The following is a 12,121-nucleotide window of genomic DNA, read 5'->3' on the forward strand; positions in this document are numbered from 1 at the left end:
GTTAGCATCCCATGTTACTGCATGAGCAGAGGAAATAATAAGTGGAGAGATAGAAAACACAACAGATTCCTAGCCGGGTCTATAGGTTCTGTGCTAGATTTATGCAATGTTTCAAGATTCCACAAGAGGGCATTTGGGTGCGTCTCACTTTCCTGAAATGAAGCCCTTTTATCTTTTGGAGATTACTTTGAGATTCCTCAAATGTCCTGTAAGTAAATTTTTTTTTTTTTTGCTTTCTTCCCGTTCTATCTTGGTAACTTTTACAAGAAGTGTTTCTGAGACAAATTATTCCTGTTGTCAGCCCTGATCAAATAATTATATTGATATGTTAATACGCATTCTAAGTATGGTCTAGAAAAACTTGGTTCATCCTACCCATATCAGTGTCTAATCAAACACATATGCATCCCAGTTGAGCACAATACTTCAAGTATCTGATGAAGTTCTCAGGCAGGGAGAACCTCTGGCCTGCCAAGGCTCTGCATCTAGCCTGCCAAGCTCTCCCCGCAGCCCAAGCCCCTTTTACGAGACCACACCCCATGTCTCCTCACCAACAGACCTGCTCTGACCCTCCTGGTTTGCCTTGGCTTGTGTCACATTCCTTCGTCCTCTCCCTTTGCAATCAACACACTCCAAGAGACTAAGCTTCAAACTCACTGCTTCATTCATTAAGGACCAGGTTCCTTACAAATGCAAATTCTAGGAAACTCTCAGGCTACAAAGGAAACAGCTACTCCACACAATTACAAATACCAATAGAAGAGGTGGAAGTGGAAGTTAGAGAAGTTGCTGGCAGTTTGAACAAGAACTTCCCGGCCAGACTGCCTTAGGGGAGATGCCCTTCCATTACAGTGGCTCCCGCCTACATAGGCTATCATGCATAGCCAACCTGGAGGAGCGTCTGAGCTCTGCCTCTAACTTCTCATTGGGGGGGGGCCTTCAGGTCGAGCCATCTACATGCCAAAGTCTTGAGAACGCCTATCCATATCTGAGCTCACCAAGCAGGAAGACTCCCCTGGTTCTCAGAATGTTCCCATTCTGAGTCTGAGCTGCTAACTATTTCCACACGCTCAGATTCATTCTGACAGCTTGTGTGCCAAACCAGGGTTTAAAAAATGTCCCACGAAGTCCGAAACATGAAAGCATTCCACTACATCCTAATCTTCTTTCTATTCCAGACGTCTTCGTCAGAGCTATCCATTAAATCTGGAGCTCTTCGTTCATCTCTGGAGCTCTTCGGCACTATCCAGTCTTCAGAGCTCTTCTCCACACCCTTTCCTACACTTCAGCTGTCCTGCTTGGTCACGGGTAAACTTTTCTGCACAATCTTTTTTGGGAGTAAGTTTTGATACTGGGCGTATTGAGGGAGGTGGGGGCTACACATAACAGAAAATGAGAGTGTGTCTGTGTGCCTGGTATTTTCATAATCCCAGGAGACAGCAGAGGCACTCACACTAGATGGGGCAGTCCTGATTCCCTCCCACATATAAGCTTTGCTCACTTGCAGCCTTGGCTGAACTCCAAATATTGTAACGATGTTATAAAACTGACAGAAGATTAAAATGTCTTTTACTAAGCAGGTATTCTGTAGATAAAGACTGAGATGCACTCAAAGATCTTTGAGAAATCTAGATACATTCGGGTCATTTTTAAAATGTCCGTGCAAATCTAATACTAGTGCTTCTATGGAACATGGCCACCATACTCTTATATTTTTGTTAAGATAAATAGCCAGGGGAAAAGAGTTTCTAAAAATTAAGATTTACACATCTACACACGTAATTTAAAAAGTCCTGAAGACATTTATTTCATCTATTACTGAATTTAACAAGAGCTCGCATAAGCATCATGAAAAAAATAAACACACAAAAGAAGAATCCTCCTACCTGAAAGGCCGATTTGATTAAAAACGCCAGAATTGTCTTGCTGTTTATACTTTGTTCAAGCAGGTAGCGATCACATATCTAAAAATGGTGAAATATCATGTTGAGTAATTAACATTAGGTAGGAAAGGGGTTCTTACAAAACTCAGAAATATTTTTTGTAATTATTTTTAAACTGAGGACATTTCTTTTACTTTATTCCAGTTAAATAAAGTAACTACATTGACGGTGCTACATTTCAATATTGTTGTTGTTGTTTTTAAATCCCGCACGTTTGTTCTCCGAGGCCCCCATTCAGGCAAGAAAAGTCACCAAGTACTTAATTTGGGGTTGTTACAAAAATAGTTGAAATTTATATTCACTACTAAACTAGTTTACAGGAATAAAACACCCTTTACAAATAAAATTGATTAATTTAATTCACCTTAATTGCATCTGCCAGAGAAGGCCTGTCTTCTGACTTTCTTCTTGCCATATCCAGAAGAAAATTCTTCAGTTTCCTTGGCAACACCAGTTTGCGATCAGGTGGAAAATTACATTTTGCTGCTCTCCACAAAATTGCAGCAATACAGTAAATACATACCTGTTGGAAATGGCACAGTGAAAAGGCAAATAATGCACTGGGCGAGTCCCACTTAGACCCTGGTCTTAAATACATATACTTACAACAGCCCATTTCAGGTCACTGGCATAAAGCCAAGTTATTCACTAAAAGCACAGTCCACAAATGGCTGTGTAGACACTCCTGCATTAGCACAGACATCCAAGCCACCCCCAGCTATAACTGGGGTCAGGACACAGTGCAGTTCGTGTCCCGTCCCTCACGTTCGCTGAAACCATGCAACAAGTGCATATTAGCCACTGCTGAGATACTCTCAGAACTGACTTTTCAGTGATAGTAACAGTAGCAACCTTAAGGGATAACACTACACTGCTGCTGTTCATGACTTTGGGGACATTTTAAATCTGGTTAGATGTGAACTGCTGGGGGGAAGTCGTAGAGCAGGTGAGCATTCAGCCTCCAAAGAATTAAAGCTAAAATAAATAAATAAATAAATAAATAAAAGATAGATAGATAGATAGATAGATAGATAGATAGATAGATAAGGGTTTCTGGTATGCTATGGCATGGCAGTGTGTGTGTGGTGGTGAAACAAAGTTGTCTCTCTTATCTTATCAGCACCATCAAATGCCTGTGACGCCCACACAATGACACTGCACACAGCAAGTCGCAGCTAGGGATGGATGAATCTGTCAGTTTCAGTATCTCTCTGTTTCTTATTTTTCCAGTCTTAACTTTGGCTTGTCCTGAACTTTGAGATTTTTTTTAAAAATCTGCATGAAAATTCATATGCATTTTTATTTTTAGTATTTTAAAAGCATGCAATTGTGTTCCAAGATTAGTTCTTTCATTTATTTACTGCATTTTATCCTGTTTTTCAGACAATTATTGTCTTCCAAAGTGGCTCACATCAATTAAAAAAAAGAAACACAGGCCTTGCCATCAGGCGTACAAACTACGAAAACATACTATGAAAGGAGGTCACGTAAATACAGCATATCATGGAGTTATCTTGTAACCAGAAGCAAATATGACTATTATTTTCTTTAAAAATGTATTTCTGTTGAAGCCAGGGGCGAGGAATATGTGGCCCATCAGATATTGTTGAGCTACAACTCCCATCAGCTCTAGCCATCATACTCAATGGTGATGGATGATGGGCACTGCAGTCCACCAACATCTGGTGGGCCACACATTCCCCATCCCTGATTTAAGGTTTGAGGCCCTGTTTCTATCATATCATAATACCTTTTCAGTAATAAAATCCTCTTCTGCCATCTCTGGAGCCAAATAAAACATATCATATGATCCTAAAGATAAAAAAGAAAAATAATCTATTTTAATATTGGCAAACAAATAAGTATAGCTTAATAAAATAAGCAGCATGCATTTACCTTCACTTTTAGGTGAAACAAAGAGAACACTTCCATCACTGTTAATCACCACAGAGTCTAAACACAAATATGCTGAAAGATAGATAATAAAAATATTAGAGGAATGAATAACCTTACAAGGATTTAAACACTGTTGGTATAAACTTTGGCTGTGGAAGTGTCTAGTCATGCATAAAGTTCTGATAAGTAAGATTCTGGAAGACCAGGCACAGAGCTTGGGGCTGCTCCTGGATCTATCCCTGTTATTAGAGGTTCAAGTGGCATCTGCGGCATTGAATGCCTTTTTCCAGATTCAGCTGGTATCCCAGCTACACCCCTATCCAAAGGTGGATAATCTGGTTGTAGTGATCCATGCTCTGGTAACCCCATTTGGACTACTGAAACATACTGTATGGCTGTGAGAGTTTAAATGGGGACCAGGCACTATGATCATATTACACTGGTCCTTTCTCACCTTCACTGGCTTCTAATTAATTTCCGGGTTCAATTTGAAGTGGCCCTCTAGATATTGTTGGACTCCAATTCCCATCAGCCATAGCCAGCATGGCCAAAGGGCATGGGGGAGGGGTTTTTAGTTCCTGACGGTTTTAAGCACTAAAAATATTTTAAGTATTTGAAATCTATTTGGTCCCAGGGAGTGCGGGTGGGTTCTTTTTGAGCTCCTGTTGGTTTGTTTCAGCTTTGTATTCTGTATTGTATTTTTTGTGCTATGTTGGTGTGTGCTTACTATTTTTTATGCTGTGCTGAATTTCAACTACACGTTGTGATTTCTATTGTTTTATTATGTTTTAACTGTTGTACAACAACTAGAGAACTAGTTTTATGAGGCATCTAATAAAATAAATAACAATACTTGAGCTGTTCGGAGCTTTGTGAAACAGGTACATTTTAGAAATTTAAATGTGTAACAATTAACAAAGGAAATAGAAAAGGGGATACAAGCAGTTAAGTATATCTAAAAATTGCCGACACTGCAGTATCATGGAAGAAAAGTCAGAAAAGAGAGAAAGGATATAGAGAGAATGTTATAATATCATAATGTGGTATATAATATTTTGACATAATATTGTAACAAAAGCCCAGCCAGCCCACCCTAAAACGTGAATGTTCTCAAAGACACTGATTTCCCCCATATTTTCTAATGGAACAAAGTTGCCTTATTTTGCATTTCTCCCAAGCACAAAAAGCGATCCATGAGCAGGAACAGGTTTCCACTTGCAGATCTCTCCTTCACCACTATAGGAAGACATGGGGGGGGGGGGACTTATATCCAATGACCAGGGGAATATAGCTTCTAATATAGATAATGATCAGTCTCATGTCTGACTGTCTAAATAACATTTTAGGTTTGAAGGGAAGGAACCACCAGGCTTAATCCAGGAGCCATTTCTCCCTGCCTGCCTGCCTAACATTATCATTACCATCAGAGGATTGCTGGCTTAGGGTGTAAGACAGCTGGGAAGCAATATTACCAGCAGCCATTAAAAAAAAAGTATTAATGGGTAAGGTAAAGATATCCAGTGGGGAAAATGCCCAGGATAAGCAATTAGGCAGTAGACTAGGGATGGGGAAAGTGTGGCCCTCCAGATGTTGTTGTAGTGAAACTCTCATAATCCTTCATATTGACTACGCTGCCTGGAGTTGATTTCCAACAATAGCTGGAGGGCTACATGTCCTCCCACCCCAGGTTAGAGAGTTTTATAAAATATTACCAGCCATCTCGCATACACCTGAGTATCACAGGTACCTTTAGAAGTGTGTTGCAAAAACTATTCATTTTTAGACTAACTGCAAGACTGACTTTGATCTCATAAAAAAAAAATCAAAATCCCATCTGTTATAAATCATATTCCTCTGAACAAGGGTGAAAGGAAAAGATGTCTAATAGCTGTACCGGCCCAAAGCTCAGAACTAAATCTGGACACAACAGCTAAAAAGTATACCTCTCATTTTTCGTAAGGAGTTTGGATGCGGAAATCTACTGAGCTGAAAATGGCAAATGAAGCATTTACACTCCCCTTTAATCCGGAAGGCTATCCCTTCATCCCTATGCATAATTAGAACAGCCTTCAACAGCCCCTCTGTAGATCAGAAGCCTCTAGGACTTGTGGCAATTCAAGCAGCAGACACACCTGGTGCAATAGAAAGCACCAAGAGACATGTCCCACTTCTAGCCTTCTTAGAGTACTCAATACAAACCTATCTCACCCCTGTGCTTCATGCCCTGTTCTGTGCCTCCCAGGGCTTACCTCCTCACTTCGATCCTCCCACTCACCCAATCTCATCAGCAACCAATTATCCACTCTTACTTTTTGTGATCAGCTTGAGGAGACAGACACATGCAGTTAGGCAACTGGTTCCACCGCCAACATTATCTCTCAAGTGTGGTTTGCGAAAAGCATGAAAAGCATTGGCAAAGCCAACTGAATATCGGACCCTTCCAGTGGCAGAGTTCAATACGGTAAGTACTAAAGAAGTCATTATGAAGATAGTAAGTATATTCACTAAACCTACATATAGATTTAGAAGAATAGGGAAAAGCAGTCATCTCCTTCGAAGCCTCAGAAGAAGAGGTAAGAGAAAAAGACTTGGGGATGCTTTGACAGAAATGCAAAACTATCTCAACATTGCAAAGGAAAGGTCATGCTAGCCAGAAACCCTGAATGTGTCTAAAAGTACCAACTAAAGTCTGGAGTAATTATTGAATTTTTATCTTCTAGATAACATCATCTCAATTATTCTGAGAATACAAAGATGAGGATCAAAAAAAGGATCGACATCTTAAATGAGAGTCTACAAGACACTCTAGTCATGAAATATTAAGCTGTATACAAACACCCAAAACCACAATTTTACTTTTTAATTATCTTTCTTTGCCACATTTGACAGCATATAGAAAATGACTTTATTGTCGTAATAAAAGATATGCAATGAATTATTGACCACAGTTTATAACTATGCTGTATTGATTTACTGCTACACCATTACACACTTCACAGACCATTTAAAATTCTTGCTCGATGATGTCTTTAGAGAATAGATCAACATGCAAAAAGGGAAAGGCAGGAGAATTACTCCAATGCTAGCAATTGAAACTCCTACAGGCTTCTCGCCAGTGGGCAGCATCCAATGCTGCCTGTGTGCTAGCAGGACCTAGCACAACTGGAAACTAGTAGAAATAAACAGAACAACAGAAGGGAGCTCAGTTGCATTCCAGAAACAAACATTTCTGGGGTTGCTTTAGGAAGTGCTAGTTCCTGTTGCACTAGTGATTGGAACCCACTAGTGGGAGCAATGGAATGAGCAGGGGCTCAGCACCAGGCTTGAATATTGCCCAGGATGTGTGACAAATTACATTTGGAATAGTAATATTAAGACATCCAAAGTTAAAATTAAAGACATTCTATCACAATGAGGACATGATCCATCCTCCCTCTGTGTTCATGGAAGGAGATTACCATATGATTCATGGGGTCGTGAATCCACTTCTCCCATCCACTTCTCAGCAGGCTCTAATTTATAATAGGAAGCCAGCGTGTGTACCTCTCATATACCAATTCACTGTTTCCTCACCAAGGCCCCAGATAGCTACATTCATGGAAGGATAGAGTATGCCCATATTGTCAAGATAACAAAATATATTAATTTATATTTAGTAATATAATGAAGGTAATGAAGGTCCTACCTGGATAATCTGTATATGTTTCCAGAGTAAGCAAACATTCATGGCATAAAGCCCAGAGCTCATAGTCTTTCAATGGTTTACCATACTGTGTTAAGAGATGTTTCAGAAAAGCACACTGAAAACAAAATGTTAAGGACAGTTAAGAGACAAAAAGAATTTCTGAAGTCAATATTATTGACAAAGAGTACATTAATTTAACTGTGTGCGTGCCAATATATCCACACAATCCATAGTTAATTGTTGCATGTGTGATAGCGGTATCTAGAAATACCAGGTTTTTTTTCAATTTCACCCCAAAGTACTTATTCATTGCTTCATGATTGCTATAGAACCAAAGCATTTAAAGCAATCATAATTTTTAGCTTTTATTCCTTATTGGTGTACAAAGGAATAATTTCCCTCTTATACATAATTGAAAATAACAGAGACATACAGTTATCAAATTCCACAGTGTAATTGCTGAGGTCTCAAGTTTCCCTCCAACTTAACAAAATGTGTAAACAATGCTTAAGGGAAAGGATTACTCTTTGGGTATGTTCTTCCACCTTGCCTGCTCAGTGAGATTGGATAGAATCCCAGCTATGTCATGTGTGGCTTAATTTTAAAAAATAGCAGAGAATCAGAGGTATACTATAGGTTCCATTGAGGAACTACTGATAATTAGAGAAAACAAGGGAAATGTCTGACAGCGACCATCTCCACGGTGATTGGCCTGTCGGCCTTTTATTCATTAGCAATTGCATCCAATGTCAACTGTCCAAATATAACAACATTTTATCTTCTGAACTATGATGAAATTTAAATTAAACGTCACAAAAGACAACAGAAGGGGAGAATAGGCTGCTTTGGTCTTTAATAAAACTGCAGGTCTATTCTGTGCAACATGTCAGAGTCTCTTCAGCTATATCTGTCATCTCTAAGGTGCCAGCTCTAAACACTGATCTATCCTGGCAGCTGTGCTTCGTACATCTTACTTTAAAGGTTTCATCACCACTTAGAGCTCTCCTGTGGAACAAGCAAAAATAATATGGAAAGATGAGTATTTTGTGACAAGCCTTTTATTACCAAATACAAAACAAAGTAGTGAAGATAGCAGAATATTAACTTATTGCTCTACAAGAAATATTACTTATTCTTAGCCATTACAGCACCAAGAGCCAAGCAACAATATCAGCCAATGTGATGTTATTTGTTGCTAAATGCCTATGATTTCAGACTACAGGATCTAACATTTATAGCAAAAACTATCTGTATTTACAAAACTAAGATGTCGGGGAGAAGGATCAAGTCTCCCCTTTGCCTCAAAATGCTTTTTTTTTTTTTAAGTACTTTTAAACACAGACATACACACAAACACACACACACACACGGCAGCATTTGACCCACCAGGTATGATGTCATACAATTCAGCAACAGAGGAAATCATACAAGACTGTTGGTTTTGTAGTTTGGTTCTAAAAAGCCCCTTCCGTTTAGTACAAGGGCAAAAAAACTTTATTTCTGTTAGGGGCCACATTGCCTTAGAGGTAATCTGTTGGGGCCGCATGCCACAGGATCAGAGCCAAAAGTGGGCAGAGCCATCCTTTTCTCTTTCTCCTATTCCCTTTTTTCCCCTTCTCTCTCTCTTCACCCCCCCACCCCTTTCTCACTGCTCAGTGGACTGTCAGAGAGGGACAAATTGCTTGCCGAGGGCTGCATGAAATTAGGCTGAGTGCCAGAAGTTGCCCACCCCAATTTACTACATACTAAAATATGGTTTGCACACACGAAGCAGCAAGATTGTTAACAGGCACTGGCCAACAAGATCATATTATGCCAGTACTTTTCCAGCTGCACTGGCTGCCAGTCCATTTCCAGACCTGATTCAAAGTGCTGGTATTAACATTCAAAGCCCTTAACGGCTTGGGGCCAGGTTATCTGAAGGATCACCTCCTCCCATATGTGCCTTCCCGGACCCCTAAGATCATCCTCAGGGGTCCTTCTCCAGGAGCCCCTGCCAAAGGAAGTGAGGTAGGTGGCTACCAGGAAGAGGGCCTTTTCTGCTGTGGCACCCCGGCTGTGGAATGAGCTCCCTAGAGAGGTTTGCGGGGCGCCTACATTGTATTCCTTCCAGCGCCAGGTGAAGACCTTTTTATTCTCCCAGTATTTTAGCATTTTAGCTTATTAATCTTTTAGCTCTGGTGTCTTAAATCTGTATTTTAAACCTCTGCATTGCTGCTAGGTTTTATTCTAGTTGTACTGTTATTTTGTGGTTTTAAGCTTTCATATTTTATATTGTTTTATGCTGCACTCTGTGGTTTTAATTTTTGTGAACCACCCAGAGAGCTTCAGGTATTGGGCAGTATAGAAATGAAATAAATAAAAAATATTATGTTAGTTTTCCATTACCTTAAGAAATTTACTCAGAACAATCACATGTCCCTACAAATGCTTGCTGTGGCAAGGTATCAACTAAAACTTTTTCTCCTCTGTCAGAGATACAGGTCTTTATATTCAATGCATCCTTGTAATCCTAAAGGTAGGTGTCAAACAATTCTGACCTCATCATATAACAGCTGCATAAACGGCATACTAAATGGTTACAAAGGGATAAAGTCAAAACCAACAACTGGATTTTGAGTTTCTTGCCACTTTTCTTTAAAGCACATTTGCTTTGTTCCTTTACTAAACAAACAAACAAACCCAGTAGACATAATTTCGCTGTAAGTAATAGTAATTTTCAGGCACTCTTTCCATGAGTACATGTGAAATGCAAGACACCTTGAACCCAATTGATTTATAATCCTCTGGAAAGAGAATATACAAGAATATTGGGGGGGGGGGGCGGAAGAATCAGAACATGACCTTGGACAGTGAAAAAGCATGTGTTTTGCAGACAGAAAGGTTCCAGTCCCTGGCATCTCATATTAAAGGATATCAGGGAACTTAAAATCTTGCTGGCTATTCTGTGACATTGTGGCTGGTCCTAATAAAGGTATTGTCTGATCAGGGAGCTATGGGAAAGACCTCTGCCCGATATTCTGGAGAGCCTCTAACATTCAGAAACAAAACAGTACTATGCTATGCAGACCAATGGTCTGATGTTATGTTAGACAGCCCCTTATATAAATATTAAGAAATGTCCAGTTTGGATACTGAATCCTCCCCTTAAGCAATCAAAAAAGCTGTCAAAGGGACATCACAACATCTATGGTAATTTCTATTTGTATTTTTGCCAATCAAATTTAAGGAGGGGGCAATCCTTAAGTGCCTCTAAGGTGCTTGCTTCTAAAACCTCTTCTCAGAGGTAGAGGAGAATGCATAAACCTGTGTATTTCTGCTTTGAAGGAGTGTATGAGAATAGTTACAGTACACATTTCAGAATCCTCCTGCATATAGTTCTACCTCAAGCTTCCAAATACAAACTACATCACCCATACTAATAAAAAATGTGTTCACTGCACAGTCATTAAAATTTCCCAAATTGTTCAATGTCCCAGAGGACATTCATTTTCTGACAGTTATTTTCTTGAGAATAGGAAATTCTTTTCTCAACAACAATTTTCTATTTTCATAACATAAAAAGGAGTCTACCCTGAATTTTGCATCTCATAGCAAGAATCATTTGGGAACCAAGACAATGGTTACCATTCAAAAATGGTGCATTTCTCCCCCAGTATAAATACATTATCTGACTTGGTTTTCACTACTGTCATACTTTTAAGGCTCGAGATCACCAGCAGAAAGCAATAGAGTATATACACAGGCTGTAGCCTCCCAGTAAAAAAGCCAAAGCAACTGCATGAAAAGAGATGAGACATTAAGAGTGAAATTAAGGAGGTTAGAGAAAATAGATCCCCAGTCACACTTGAATTAACAAAGTGTTTATTTGTGAATTGCAAAGATAAAGCAATTTTTAAAAGTCTGAAGGTACAGTTATGAGGCCAGCAGGCAAACAAGTCTGGCAATGTAAATTTGAAGAAAAGCACATGAAACAGGAAGCAAGATTATGGCATTAATGCAGACATACCTAAAAACTAGTGGCGGATAAGCATTATTTCTGGGACAAGAGAGATCAAAACCAGCACACTGGATTGCAATGAGCACACGAGGCTCTGCAAAACCAGGGGTGTCCCTATTTTCCCCACTGTCAGGAAAATGGTGCATAAACAAGTACATTTCAACACTTAAGAGAATAGGGAAACTCCTGCTCACATGGAGGCACATGCACTAAAGCCCCATGCATAAGAGCTGCTTGATCAAAGTTACTGAATTAATGTTGCACAACTTCTGACAAATGGAATTCCTAACCTAGGAGAGGCATGCTACCATGGGAAGGACTGTTGCTACGTCTTGTGAAGAAACTGAAAAAAATATTGGTAAAAAGTAAAACAAGGGGAGAAACTTAAATAATGACCTATGTACAACACTTGTATAGCATTTAATGTCACCCAAAATGTCTAATCGAGGATAGCTAAGCATGGATGACAGTACATATTTCAGTTAAAGCAAAAGACACTATCACTTGTAACAAAGCTGCTGCATCATAACTTCACCTTTCCCAATATTCTTCCCTGATAAAAATATACAGCATAACTCTATATAATTGCAAGAATCT

At 39.4% G+C, this 12,121-nt stretch overlaps 1 protein-coding gene across 1 annotated transcript in view; it reads right to left on the bottom strand.

Annotated features, from left to right (window-relative positions):
- Window positions 1-12,121, bottom strand: part of KNDC1 (kinase non-catalytic C-lobe domain containing 1) — a 122,999-nt gene that overhangs the window by 38,965 nt on the left and 71,913 nt on the right. The window contains exons 11-15 of the mRNA XM_084845921.1: window positions 7,525-7,639; window positions 3,840-3,911; window positions 3,694-3,755; window positions 2,308-2,466; window positions 1,887-1,964 (exon numbers count right to left, since the gene is read on the bottom strand). Coding sequence (XP_084702047.1) covers window positions 1,887-1,964; window positions 2,308-2,466; window positions 3,694-3,755; window positions 3,840-3,911; window positions 7,525-7,639 — 486 coding nt within the window. The remainder of the gene's footprint in view (window positions 1-1,886; window positions 1,965-2,307; window positions 2,467-3,693; window positions 3,756-3,839; window positions 3,912-7,524; window positions 7,640-12,121) is intronic.

Source organism: Heloderma suspectum, chromosome 3 (assembly GCF_057233095.1).
Source record: "Heloderma suspectum isolate Gila_16-S chromosome 3, 16-S_ref, whole genome shotgun sequence".
Lineage (NCBI taxonomy): Eukaryota > Metazoa > Chordata > Lepidosauria > Squamata > Helodermatidae > Heloderma > Heloderma suspectum.